Raw genomic sequence first — 14,975 nt, 5'->3', positions numbered from 1 at the left:
ACCTAAGTAACTTTTTATCTAAAATACTTCTAAATCGGCAAAATCTTGACTTGAATCTATCTTTAAATGATGAAATAGTTTTAAAACTTTCATTTGTCAAAAGTAGAGAGAAGGGAACTAATGCAATAATGGGAGCAATTTTAACAACTCTTAACAGTTGATTCAGGGTGAAGGGTAAATTAGGGTAAAGAATTGGGCTCGGGCCAATTGTACCAAAAACCTTCACAAAAAAACTTAGCATTAACACATAGTTTGGCCTATGTTTTTTTTTTTTTTTTTGGAGGAAAAAAAAGTAATTATTACCAATTACTTTGCCAAGTAACTAATTACTCTTACATTCAGGTAATTGAGTTACTAACGCAATTACTTTTTGGGAGAAGTAATTTGTAACTATAATTAATTACTTTTTTTCAGTAAGATTAACAACACTGTATATGACTGTGCTGTACTAAAACAAAAAGAGAAACAAACAATTAAATATTCAAGGTGTAGAACAGAAGAGACAATAAATTCTCTCAAAAATGAGATGCAAGAGTTTAACTGGGAATTTTTATATGGCAAGAAAAATGTTGATGATGCTTACGAATACTTTTTACAGGTATTTATATCTTTATACAACAAAAACTGTCCAATAAGAAGAAGTAAGTTTAATTTGAAAAATGATGATAAACCATGGATCACAAAGGGTCGAAAAAATGCTTGTAAGAAAAATAATTTGCTATATAAACAATTTATAAAACAACAAACAAAAGAGTCAGAGCTCAAATATAAAAAATATAAAAATAAATTAAATAGTATATTGCAATTATTTAAAAAAGACTATTATACTAAAGAGTTAGAAAAACAAAAAGATAACGTAAAGGGTATGTGGAAATTAATTAATAATTTAATCAGGAACACTACAACTAATCAAGACTATCCAAACATTTTCCTTAGGGAGGACGAACATATTAGCAAGCCGGAAGACATAGTTGAGGGATTCAATGACTATTTCGTAAGTGTTGGGGAGAAGCTGGCTGCGAATATTGGGGGAAATCAGATCATTGATCCAACTGTTTTTAAAAATATCTCAAGAAATCCAAATTCAGTATTTCTAAGCAAGGTGGAAAACAAGGAGGTTATTGATACAGTAAATACATTCAAAAACAAGACTTCAACGGATTGCAATGGGATTGACATGACGATTGTAAAAACTGTAATACATAGTATGGTAAATCCACTAACCTACATCTGCAACCTCTCTTTTAGTACTGGAATTTTTCCACAGAAAATGAAAACGGCCAAAGTCATTCCACTTTATAAATCAGGTGACAGCAAATTATATTCCAATTATCGCCCGGTGTCTCTATTGTGCCAGTTCTCAAAAATACTGGAGAAACTATTCGAAAAGAGACTTAAAATTTTCTTGGAAAAATTCAGTATTTTGTCGGAAAGCCAGTATGGGTTCAGAAAACAAAGATCAACTGCACTTGCACTGCTTGACCTTACTGAAGAAATATCTAGTTGTATTGACAAAGGTAATCACGTAGTTGGTGTTTTTGTGGATTTAAAAAAGGCATTCGATACAATAAACCATGATATATTACTTGGGAAAATGGAAAGATACGGGTTTAGAGGCATTGTTCTGGAATGGTTAAAAAGTTACATGGGAAATCGCAAGCAGTATGTACAGATTGGTGATTACAGATCATCATTATCGGACATTACAGTTGGAGTACCACAGGGCTCTGTATTGGGTCCAAAACTCTTTATACTATTTATCAATGACCTATGTATGACATCTAAAAAATTAAAATTTCTACTCTTTGCAGATGACACCAGCATCCTATGCTCAGGAAAATTTTTAACGAATCTGATGCATGAGGTAATGACTGAATTAACATATCTGAATCACTGGTTCACGCTAAACAAATTATCAATAAATATTGAAAAAACTAAGTATATTTTGTTTGGAAATAAAAAAAAAGAAACTGAAGAAAAGATAATTATAGACAATAGCGAAATTGAGCGAGTAACTGAGACTAAATTTTTAGGTGTAATACTGGATGAACAGTTGAATTGGAAGTCACAAATAAAGCACATAAAAACAAAACTGGCAAAAAGTGTTGGACTACTGAACAAAACGAAACCCTTTTTAAATTATAAAGCACGCCATATCTTGTTCTCTTCATTAGTAATGCCATACCTCAGCTACTGTGTGGAGGTTTGGGGCAATACATATCCCAGCAATTTACAGTCACTTGTGGTTCTTCAAAAAAAGGCAATAAGAATAGTGCACAAGGCTAAATACCTCGAACATACAAATAGGCTGTTCTTGGAATCCAAGCAGTTAAAATTCCTGGATCTAGTCAAATTCAAAACGGCCATAATCATGTTCAAGGCACGGAAAAACGCATTACCTGGAAATATACAAGTTTTGTTTTCAAATAGACAAGGAGGGTATAATCTGAGAGGGGAGTTAAATTTCAAAAAGCAATACCACCGTACAACAAAAAAGAGTTTTTGTCCTTCAATTTTAGGTGTGGACTTGTGGAACAAACTTACTGAGGACCTAAAGAAAAGCGCTAATTTGAGCGTGTTTAAGAGAAAATACAAAGATCTTGTTTTCTGTAATTATAGAAATGAATTATAGTATTTATGTTGAGAAAATGTTGAGTAATGCCAACAATTGTTCATTAGGCATTATTGAACTGATGTGAATTGTATTTGTTTTGTCTGATTCATGCTGATGAGAATGTAGTGGACAAAGGGGTAGGATTCATATAAGTTTTTACTTCTTCCTACTCCTTTTCGAATCTTATGTTTTGTTTGTATTCTTGTATATCCATAATGTGATGCATGTTTTCGAAATAAAATTCAATCAAATCAAATCAAACAACGATTTCTGGAGTTAATCCCACATACTTCAGATTCTACACTAAGAATACCTTTAAAATGACACCCTTTATGAAAAATCTGGCAATGAATAATTATTATAATACGATTATATATAATACTACAGTATACTATAATATAAGTGTTAGGTATTTTTTGAAGAATTGTTTTGAATCATGTTGGAAAGGTGAAGTCAGTGTTCTGAATCTGTTTACATTCCATTCTTTTGCACAAGTTAATTCTATCAGCATTTGAACTCATTGTTTGTGATTTATTATTGTTATTTATCTGTTTATTTGTACTTTAATAAAGAATTTAAGTGTTCCAAAATGTTTTTGTGAATTGATAAGCGTCAACAAAAATTTCATGTCTAAATTAGTTTAAAAAAAAAAAAAAGGTTTTGTGAATTGATAAGCGTCTCAAAAATTTAATTGCTAAATTAGTTAAAAAAAAATTAAAAAAAAAAAAAAAAAATTTATTTTAAAAAAATTAAAAGATTAGTCGACTAATCGTAAAAATAGTCGGCTGATTAATCGGGAGAAAATTAGTCGTTTGGGACAGCCCTAGTTTAAATATGCCACGTGATTAATGTGGTCAATAAATCAACAATCTGCTTTCAAGCTACCACAAGACAACAATGTTTAAAAGTATGAGAGGGAAACACATGCAAAAAAGTATTTTGAGGCCATGAAAAGGTAATAAAAGACTTGATAAAAACACAAATAGTGAGTACTTGCTGCTTTTAACCGAAAGCGCATGTGTTGGACGCCTAGCGGCGTAGAAGGAATTGCAGTAACCCGGTTGTATTTGTTGAGTGATAGTGACAATCGATGTTATCACCCCAAGCGTCCATAAAACATGGCGTCCTACGTAGGTCAAAACATGTACTAAATATTATAGATTTTTAAATCAATTGCAATATTTTGTTTGTTTCTATTAACATATTTAAGTTAAAAAAAAAAAAACAATTGTGGCTTATTAGAGCCTACAAGTCTTTAAGTCCAAGGTTCCCTTTAATAATAACCTCATCAATAATTTCCCCCCCAGTTTAGATATGAGGTGTTCTCAAAGGGTTTCTCTCGAAGCGAATTAACTGCCATTTTACTTGGTCCATTGACTTCAAGTAAAAACGAAGAAGACGCTCCGCTTCCGCACTTTCGAACAAGGTGCGTGGGTGACGTAATCACCATCTTAAGAGCTTTGTAAGTTGTGTCGCGTCCGACCTTAGATGGTTTGTATCAGAGATGTCCTGATCCAATCACGTGATCAGATAATTTTTCAGAGGATTGGAATCGGGTTTTTAATTAAAAAAATATATAATAATGTTTTTCTTGGTCAGCTGTGCAGCAAGAGTTTGCTAGTTAAAGTTAACAATGATTGACACATTTGTAGCTTTGATCTGGCAGGTGATTGCCCTGTAGCTCTATGATCAAAGGCCCAAATGTGCCAATCTTTATTATGCAGAGGCTGTTGTTGGCAGCGTGAGCGAATTTATATGAATGTTATGGAGAGTGAATGTAAGGTGTTAAAGGTAATGCAATGAACAATGTGGGTGTGCCTACATGTTGTTATGGTGCACCTTAAGAAAAAAGTTCAGTACAACCAATGCAAAAAGTAAGTGTATTGACTTGGCAATATATATCGCAATGTTAATTTTCTCCAATACCATTCAGGCCTAATTACACATTATATATATATACATATCTGGCAGAAAACACTCAGGTGACTTGAAGTTCCGCTCTGAGACCCCCAATTTGGCTAAATTTCAAAATTGTCCGATATGCATGTGTGATACATCATTGGAAAGCTTAAAATCAAAATTTTCTGGGGGAAGAAAAATTTTGAACAGGAGGGCATTTTGAAAAAAAACATTTTTTTTTAAACAGCAAAACCCTAACTGGAGGCGAGAGCACGCGAGAGCAGAATTAAAGACGCCACGATTTTAACGAGATATTATCGCGTACTTATCTTGTTTCGCTCTCAAAACTCCATGTAGCATGTATCACCCAGTGTCAAGACACAGCTGTGAATGGCCACAGCCAGATATTTTGGGGGATTTTAAGGGTGAAACATGGTGATATAACAAGGGCCGCGATGCAGAAATCGCATACAACAAGGAATGGTTGAGATTTTCTTTTGCATATCGTTACCCTTTTAAACATTATTTTTCTTTTTTTTTTGTTTGGATTGATTATCATCTAACATATCGGGGAAAATGCGACAGTCACAAAAAAAATACAATTAAGCGATAGTTATGAGGTAGATAGCCGTTACTTTTTTACAGACACCAAATTTTTCATTGTGTCGTAACTTGTTTAAAAGTTTAAAATATGGGAGTGAATAATTTTTTTAAGTCGTTTTTTTTTTTAAACTAAATATTAGACATCAATGAATGATTCTAAACTAAAAATGACAGACATTTTGAATAATATATATAATTACTTACCGTCTTTTCATGGCTACGTTCAAGCAAAAGTTTTCAAGGTAAAACGGACAAATTAAAAATAGCTCGGGGGCTTATTGAGCCATGAATCTGCTATGGCAGCATATAAACATATTGTTCTTTCAAACACAGTTGTTTTGACTTAAAATACTGCAGTTTCTTTTAAAGAGGTGTGCAAGAGCAGAATCTGCTTTTTCAGTCTTGTCTATGTTGTCCGCCATATTTACTTTTTAAGGGTTGAATGGTTTTTCTTCAGCGTGGGTTCTTGTGTGCCTTTTTAAGTGTTCTCTTTGAGTGAACCTTTGACAACAAACTGAGCAGGAAAAAGGTTTCTCACCAGTGTGGGTTCTAGCGTGTCGTGTTAGGTTTCCCCTAAAAGTGAATCTTTGGCCACAAACGGAGCAGGGAAAAGGTTTTTCATTCGTGTGGGTTATGGTGTGTTGTGTTAGGCCTCCCTTCTGAGTGAATCTTTGGCCACACACTGTGCAGGAAAAAGGTTTTTCTCCAGTGTGGGTTCTTGCGTGTGTTTTTAAGCGATGCCTAAGAGTGAACACCTGACCACAAACTGAGCAGGGAAATGGTTTATCACCAGCATGTGTTCTTTTGTGTGTTTTTAAGGCGCTCTTGCGACTGAATCGTTGAGGACAAACTGAACAGGAAAAAGGTTTTTCTCCAGTGTGGTTTCTTTCATGTATTTGTAAGGTTTGCTTTTGCGTGAATCCTTGACCACACACTGAGCAGGAATAAGGTTTTTCTCCAGTGTGGGTTCTTGCGTGTGTTTTTAAGTGTTGTCTTTGAGCGAACCTGTGACCGCAAACTGAACAGGAAAAAGGTTTTTCTCCAGTGTGGGTTCGTGCATGTGTTTGTAATTGTTGTCTTTGAGCGAACCCGCGACCACAAACTGAGCAGGAAAAAGGTTTTTCTCCAGTGTGGCTCCTCATATGCCTTTTTAAGTGTTCTCTTTGAGTGAACCCTTGACAACAAACTGAGCAGGAAAAAGGTTTCTCACCAGTGTGGGTTCTTGTGTGTTGTGTTAGGTTTCCCCTAAAAGTGAATCTTTGGCCACAAACGGAGCAGGAGAAAGGTTTTTCATTAGTGTGGGTTATGGTGTGTTGTGTTAGGCCTCCCCTCTGAGTAAATCTCTGGCCACAAACTGAGCAGACAAAAGGTTTTTCACCAGTGTGGCTCCTTATATGTGTACGATAAGTATACTTAGTAGCAAATGTTTTGCCACACTGAGAGCATTTGCAGAGTTTGTCATCACTGTGAGCTTTTCTATGACCTTCATCATCACTGCCAGGCGAATGTGACGTGGCGCCTTCGCTATCTGATAGTGGAGCGATCAATCCTTCTGTTGAGCTGCTGCTGCCGCTTGGAGGCTCCATCCCTGTGCTGGTCTCACTCAGATCCTCTTCACTCTTCAAGGGCTCAACAGTCAACCTGGTTATATCATCCTCCTCTTTAACATATAGAAGCTCTACCTTGTCCTTTTTGATTGGAAGTTGCTCTTCTCTCTTTTGCTGTTGACGGTGCTGTGGCTCTTCCCGTTTCCTTTGTGGGTGCTCAGCTTCCTCTTTAACGTCAGGGTACTCTGACTCTCTCTGCTCAGGACCACAATATTTTCTGAAACCTGCAAGACACGAGAAGAAAAATAATAAATTCAAAAAATCTATATCATGTGAAAGAATTCGGCCTCCCAGCCAAGCCGCCGGAACAGCAACAGCCAAACCAGAACCAGACACAGATATGAATGGCCACAGCCAGATTTTTGGGGGATTTTATAGGTGAAACATGGTAATATAACAAAGGTCGCGATGCAGAAATCGCAGACATCAAAGAGTGGTCGAGATGTTCTTTTTCATATATTTACCCTTTTAAACTTTTAGTTTCGTCAATTTTTCTTTGTTTGGATCGAGTATTTATCATCTAACATATCGAAGATAATGCGACAGTAACAAAAAAAAATACAATAAGTGTGTAAGGTTGTTATCAGTGACTTTTTTACAGACACCATTTCTTTCATTGTGACGTAATTTGTTTAAAACTGTAGTGATTAATTTTTTAAAGTTTTTTTTTTTTTTTAAACGAAATATTAGACCAATTAAGCTAAAAATGACAGATATTTTAAATAGTAAATATATTTAATTACCTTCGTTTTATGGCTGGCTTGAAACAAAAGTGGCAGTTGTGCGACGTCTATAAACGGGGGTTTTTAGGGTAAAACGGAAAAATTAAAAATATTTTGTGGGCTTTATGCACCATGAATCTGCTATGGCAGCATATAGACATATTGTTCAATCAAACACAACAGTTGTTTTAGCTTAAAATACAGCAGTTTCTTTTAAAGAGGGGTGCAAGAGCAGAAACTGCTTTTTCAGCCTTGTCTGTGTTTTCCGCCAAATACTTTTGATAAGGTGATGGGTACAATACCTAACCTCACAAAAAGATATCCTCCAAACCCTTTTTGTGTTTATATAAATTAGGGCTGCAGCTATCGCATATTTTAGTAATCGACTGAAAATTCTATCGATTAATCGAGTAATTTGATAAAACAAATATATTTATTTAGGTGAAGAGCAATTATAACTAGGCCTGCAAGCAGGACTGAACGGGCCCTCGCAATCTAGCGCAACTCGGACGTCACGCAACTCGGACTGTGTGCAGGTCAGGGTGGTGGCAGATCCTCCTCTCTAATCATCTCATTAGAACCTAACATGCTCGAAAGTCGCCTATTTACATTCCCACACCCAAGAGATAAAAACCCCTATTGGAGAGAGTACTACAAAAAAGGAGCCACTACTGAGCTGTGCAGCCAAGCCCTTATTCAAAACCAAAATTAATCTTCTAACTGGGCCAATTCGACCAAGTGTGCCAACTATTGTGGCTCTATAAGCTCCCTGAGTCTCTGAAAAAAAATATTTCCTTTAAATGGCGAACAAAGGGTCGTCACGGCAACAGACAGAGACACGTGGACATGGGCCGTAAAAAAGTATTTTAATAGGTCTTGAAACTACAATGACCAACATGAAAAGAACTGGACATGTTTTGGAAAAACGAGTGACTTTCTATCGCCACTAGTTGGCGCTGTCGGGTTGATGCAAATGACCCCTACAAGGCCCTTCAGGGTATGACTCTCAACAAGCACGGGAAGTTTGGCGCAGATATCTTGTATATCTGCCGAGTTATGACTGTTCAAAGTTTTTGGAGAGAAAAATTGTTGACAGTCATTTTCACTTTCCTGTTTGGACCCCTCCGCTTCAACGAAACTTCAATATTTTTCATCAGGCACCTGAAGACAGGTCTTAAGGTTTCCCTTATGCAGGTTTGAGGTAGATTGATTTTTTCCCTTTAGAGGAGGAGTGTGTCCCGTAAAAAAGGGCATTTCCTGTTCCCACTAGGAGGCGCCAGGCACAAATGGTAAATTTTCAATCCAGTCCTGCTCAGGCTGGTATACCTCACACACATGCCAGATTTAAAATAGATTGAACGTTGTATGAGGGAGTTATCAGTCATTTTCCGAATTCGGTGTTTTGGCGAAAAAATGGAAGAATTTGGCGCCCCGCCCAGGTCAGGCCCGTGAATGAAAACACACCATTCTTATAACTTAAGATTTCATATGCCTCATGAACAGTCTCACCAATTTTGAGAATGATCAAACTAATTCCCTAGGTGCCAAGGTGTAAAATGTGCACACTGTAAATCGATAAAAAGTTCACATTCAATCCAAAATACCCGATTTCCTGTAGGATTTGGAATGTGTGTGCAAGAGACTTTTTGGAGCAGTTTTGCACAAAGTTTTGACTCTCCAAATTTCATCACTCTGTGTTAGAAAAACCTAAATGGAGAGGCCATTTTGAAAATTTCAAGGGGGCGCCACTGAGCCATTTTCTTAAATTGTTTCGTAACGTTGCAAGATTATCGAACGTTATCCAAAGCCGCATGTATGTGCAAATTTTGGTGAGTTTTTATGCATATTCAAGCTTCCAAATGTAAACTCTTACTGTGAACCCATGAAAATTTCACATTCGATCCAAAATACCCGATTTCCTGTTGGATTTGGAATATGGGTGCAAGAGACTTTTTGGAGCAGTTTTGCATAAGGTATCTACTCCCCAAATTTCCTTGCTCTATGTTGAAAAAACCCAATAGGAAAGGCCTTTTTTAAAACTTCTTTCTGTCGCCACTAGTTGGCACTGTAGAGTTGATGCAAATGACCCCTACAAGAACCTTCAGGGTATGACTCTCAACAAACACGGAAAGTTTGGCGCAGATATGTTGCATATCTGCCGAGTTATGACTGTTCAAAATTTTTGGCGAGACAAATTGTTGACGGTCATTTTCACTTCCAGTTTGGACCTCTCCGCTTCAACGAAACCTCAATATTTTTCATCAGGGACCTGAACACATGTCTTGAGGCTCCCCTGAAACAGGTTTGAGGTCAATAGATTTTTTTCCCTTGGAGGAGGAGCCTGTCTCGTAAAGAAGGCCATTTCCTGTTCCCACTAGGGGGCGCCAGGCCTAATGGGTAATATTTCAATGCAGTCGTGTTCAGGCTGGGATATCTCATATACATGCTAGAAATGAAAAAGATTGAACGTTGTATCACGGAGTTTTTAATCATTTTCTGAATTTGGTATTTTGCCCAAAAATGGCCGACTTTGGGACCACGCCCAGGTCAGACCCTTGAGTGAAAACTCACCATTTTGAAAACTTAAGATCTCATATGTCTCCTGAATAGTCTGACCAATTTTGAAGACTATCCAACTATTTTCTTCAGCGACAAGGTCTCAAATGTAAATCGATAAAATTTCACATTTGATCCAAAATTTCCGGCTTCCTGTTGGGTTTGGAATATGGGTGCAAGAGACTTTTTGGAGCAGTTTTGCACAATGTATCGACTTGCCAAATTTCATCGTTCTACGTTGAAAAAACCTAATAGGAAAGGCCTTTTTGAAAATTTCAAGGGGGCGCCACTGAGCCATTTTGTTAAATTTTTTTGTAGATTATCAAAATTTACGCAAAGTTGCATGTATGTGCAAATTTTGGTGAGTTTTCGTGCATGTTCAGGCCTCCAAATGTAAACTCAAACTGTGAACCGATAAAAATTTCACATTTGATCCAAAATATCCGATTTCCTGTTGGATTTGGAATATGGGTGCAAGAGGCTTTTTTGAACAGTTAGGCATAAGGTATCTACTCCCCAAATTTCATTGCTCTACGTTGAAAACCTGAGAGGAGAGGCCTTTTTGAAAATTTTACGGGTCAAGGGGGCGCCACTGAGCCATTTTTTGACATTTTTTCAAAACGACACAAGATTATCGAAATTTACGCAAAGCCGCACGTTTGTGCAAATTTTGGTGACTTTTCGTGCATGTTCAGGCCTCCAAATTGGCCATTTTCATTTGCCCTGAAAAAAGAATAATAATAATAATAATAATAATAATAATAATAATAATAATAATCCTTTGCAAAACAATAGGGCCTTCGCACGCTTAGTGCTCGGGCCCTAATAATAATAATAATAACTAGGCCTGCAAGCAGGACTGAACGGGCCCTCGCAATTAGGCCTGTCGCGATAACAAATTTTAGTGTGCGATAATTATTCTCATAAATTATTGCGATATGCGATATTATTGCGCCCCCCCCCCCAATTTTTTAAACCAATTTACAATAACACAGTGCGAATACAGTATATATTAATAGATGAAGTACACCCATTTAAACGCGATATTTACTCTTAAATTCAAATCTACTTTTTAAGAAATCACAACTAAAAACAATAGACCATACCTCTTAAGTAAAAAACAACAATATTTATACCGCACAGAAACACAGAATAAATAAAATGTGTTTAAAAAAAAAAAAAATGCACTTAACAACTTAAGCATTTAGAAAAATTTTTCCCGTCATAGCTTCTGCAATGGTGTTCCATAGGGATGCAATGATACAGTTAAGTCATGGTTCGGTACGAATTTTGATACGAGGGACATGATTTTCGATCCGATTCAATACATTTAATGCTCTGTAAAAAAACAAAAAACAATTGTATTTTTTGTTTTTTTTTTTTGCTAACGAGCAAAAATTAAATTGCCATCATATAAACATGCATTTTAGTGCATAATATTTATGTGCTTACTTCTTACTGATATGAAAAAAAATTGCATAAAAGTGCTGAGAACAATCTTTACTGTTTGTAAAGTGAGGCAGGGCACACCGTTGATTGCTACAGCTCTCTTAGTAGCTAGGTTTACTACATGAGCAAGACATCCTATTTATGGTCCGAATCCATTTGTGTCACGTACTGAATTAACAATACTTGCAACATTATCTATAGGCACTGGTATGGATTGATTTGGCCTTCTTAATCTCATGTGACAAATGACAGTTTAGAATTCATCGATGTAGTATATGGACTACATGTCCCATAATCACTCTGGGCTCACGTAGCCAATGGCATGGGAAGTAGCACATCTAGTTTGCCATTTCATGATATCTAGTGTGTGCGCGCATTAAATAAGTTAGCAAGCGCCGCGAAAGTCACGTCTGCTCATTACTACACAACACCAGCATATGAGGGCTTTCATATACAGGACGAGTTTGAAGCACAGCGCTCTTACCGGTAATTTCATTCAGCTGTTCTTTGTCAAAGTGAGGTTATTCGTAGCAGCCAAGTCGGTAACAATGTTTTGGCGGACTTAATTGTAAATATCCAGCGTTGTGCCGAAAAATAGCCGCCCCGCGTGAAATGTCACTCCTGACGGGAGCGCCCGCACGTCAACAACACCGGTGTTCTGCCAAAATATTCTACATCGGCGAAACGTCCTACATTAGTCGAATTTGAGACCTAAAGTACTACCGTGTGCTCTAAACTTGTTTTGTTTAGATGCATACAGGAATAAGGTACTAAAAAAATGCCTGCAGAAAATACTTAAATGTAGTTATATCAAATAAGGACGGTTTAAACACGCTACGTGACTAATGTGGTCAACTGCTTCAAAGCTAACACAAAAAAACACAATGGTTAAAAGTATGAGAGGGTAATACATGCAAAAAGTATCTTTGAGGCTGTGAAAAGGTTCTAAATAACTAAATAAAAACAAAAATAGTGAGTAATCGCCGCCTCTAACAGATTTGCGCATGCGTGTGAATGCATGCGCAAGCGCCCTGAGCATTGTGTAGAACGTTTCGCCGCGTAGTAAGGAATGGCCGAACACCGGCGCGCCATAGATGGTCCACAGTCACTCCGGAGCACTGACGCGGCCGGTATACGTTGAACAATAGGATATAATGGGAACAATTGGCTCTGGCGCTAGTTTTTGGCGGACCTGGAACGAAGATGCATTTTGCGCAGTTGGTAACGAACTATTAACAGCACGTCTGCCGCACGCGCACACACACGTGCACGCGAGGCGATAAATCGCAGCGGAAAAGTTATCGCCTCCATTTTTATATATCGCGCGATAAATGGAATTATTGCATATTGCGACAGGCTTACTCGCAATCTAGCGCAACTCGGACGTCACGCAACTCGGACTGTGTGCAGGTCAGGGTGGTGGCAGATCCTCCTCTCTAATCATCTCATTCGAACCTAACATGCTCGAAAGTCGCCTATATACATTCCCACACCCAAGAGATAAAAACTCCTATTGGAGAGAGTACTACAAAAAAGGAGCCACTACTGAGCTGTGCAGCCAAGCCATTATTCAAAACTAAAATTAATCTTCTAACTGGTCCAATTCGACCAAGTGTGCCAAATATTGTGGCTCCTCTATAAGCTGCCTGAGTCTCTGAAAAAAAATATTTCCTTTAAATGGAGAACAAAGGGTCGTCACGGCAACAGACAGAGACACATGGACATGGGCCGTAAATAAGTATTTTAATAGGTCTTGAAACTACAATGACCAACCTGAAAAGAACTGGACATGTATTGGAAAAACGAGTGACTTTCTATTGCCACTAGTTGGCGCTGTAGGGTTGATGCAAATGACCCCTACAAGGCCCTTCAGGGTATGACTCTCAACAAGCACGGGAAGTTTGGCGCAGATATGTTGTATATCTGCCGAGTTATGACTGTTCAAAGTTTTTGGAGAGAAAAATTGTTGACAGTCATTTTCACTTTCCTGTTTGGACCCCTCCGCTTCAACGAAACTTCAATATTTTTCATCAGGCACCTGAAGACAGGTCTTAAGGCTTCCCTTTTGCAGGTTTGAGGTAGATTGATTTTTTCCCTTTAGAGGAGGAGTGTGTCCCGTAAAAAAGGGCATTTCCTGTTCCCACTAGGAGGCGCCAGGCACAAATGGTAAATTTTCAATCCAGTCCTGCTCAGGCTAGTATACCTCACACACATGCCAGATTTAAAATAGATTGAACGTTGTATGAGGGAGTTATCATTCATTTTCCGAATTCGGTGTTTTGGCGAAAAAATGGCCGACTTTGGCACCCCGCCCAGGTCAGGCCCGTGAATGAAAACACACCATTTTGATAATTTAAGATTTCATATGCCTCATGAACAGTCTCGCCAATTTTGAGAATGATCAAACTAATTCCCTAGGTGCCAAGGTGTAAAATGTGCACACTGTAAATCGATAAAAATTTCACATTCAATCCAAAATACCCGATTTCCTGTTGGGTTTGGAATATGCATGCAAGAGACTTTTTGGAGCAGTTTTGTACAAGGTATCGACTCTCCAAATTTCATCCCTCTACGTTGAAAAAACCTAAATGGAGAGGCCTTTTTGAAAATTTCAAGGGGGCGCCACTGAGCCATTTTGTTACATGTTTTCGTAACGTTGCAAGATTATTGAACGTTATGCAAAGCCACATGTATGTCCAAATTTTTGTGAGTTTTCGTTTATGTTCAAGCCTCCATATGTAAACTCCTACTCTGAACCGATAAAAATTTCACATTCGATCCAAAATACCCGATTTCCTGTTGGATTTGGAATACGGGTGCAAGAGACTTTTTGGAGCAGTTTTGCACAAGGTATCGACTCCCCAAATTTCATCACTCTCTGTTAAAAAAACCTAATAGGAAACGCCTTTTTGAAAAATTCAAGGGGGCGCCACTGAGGCATTTTGCTACATTTTTTCGTAACATTGCAAGATTATCGAACGTTATCTAAAGCCGCATGTATGTGCAAATTTTTACGAGTTTTTGTGCATATTCAAGCCTCCAAATGTAAACTCCTACTGTGAACCCATGAAAATTTCACATTCGATCCAAAATACCCGATTTCCTGTTGGATTTGGAATATGGGTGCAAGAGACTTTTTGGAGCAGTTTTGCATAAGGTATCTACTCCCCAAATTTCCTTGCTCTATGTTGAAAAAACCCAATAGGAAAGGCCTTTTTTAAAACTTCTTTCTGTCGCCACTAGTTGGCACTGTAGAGTTGATGCAAATGACCCCTACAAGAACCTTCAGGGTATGACTCTCAACAAACACGGGAAGTTTGGCGCAGATATGTTGTATATCTGCCGAGTTATGACTGTTCAAAGTTTTTTGCGTGACAAATTGTTGACGTTCATTTTCACTTTCCTGTTTAGACCCCTCCGCCTCAACGAAACCTCAATATTTTTCATCAGGCACCTGAACACAGGTCTTAAGGCTCCCCTGATACAGGTTTGAGGTCAACAGATTTTTTTCCCTTGGAGGAGGAA

At 37.7% G+C, this 14,975-nt stretch overlaps 1 protein-coding gene across 1 annotated transcript in view; it reads right to left on the bottom strand.

Moving 5' to 3' along the window:
- Window positions 1-566: 566 nt before the first annotated feature.
- Window positions 567-14,975, bottom strand: part of LOC130929096 (gastrula zinc finger protein XlCGF57.1-like) — a 52,261-nt gene continuing 37,852 nt past the window's right edge. The window contains exon 3 of the mRNA XM_057856031.1: window positions 567-6,947. Within this exon, the coding sequence (XP_057712014.1) occupies window positions 5,548-6,947 (1,400 nt within the window). The 3' untranslated portion in view covers window positions 567-5,547. The remainder of the gene's footprint in view (window positions 6,948-14,975) is intronic.

The sequence above is a fragment of the Corythoichthys intestinalis genome, chromosome 13 (assembly GCF_030265065.1).
Source record: "Corythoichthys intestinalis isolate RoL2023-P3 chromosome 13, ASM3026506v1, whole genome shotgun sequence".
Classification (NCBI taxonomy): Eukaryota; Metazoa; Chordata; class Actinopteri; order Syngnathiformes; family Syngnathidae; genus Corythoichthys; species Corythoichthys intestinalis.
This window is presented reverse-complemented; position numbering and strand designations above follow the sequence as displayed.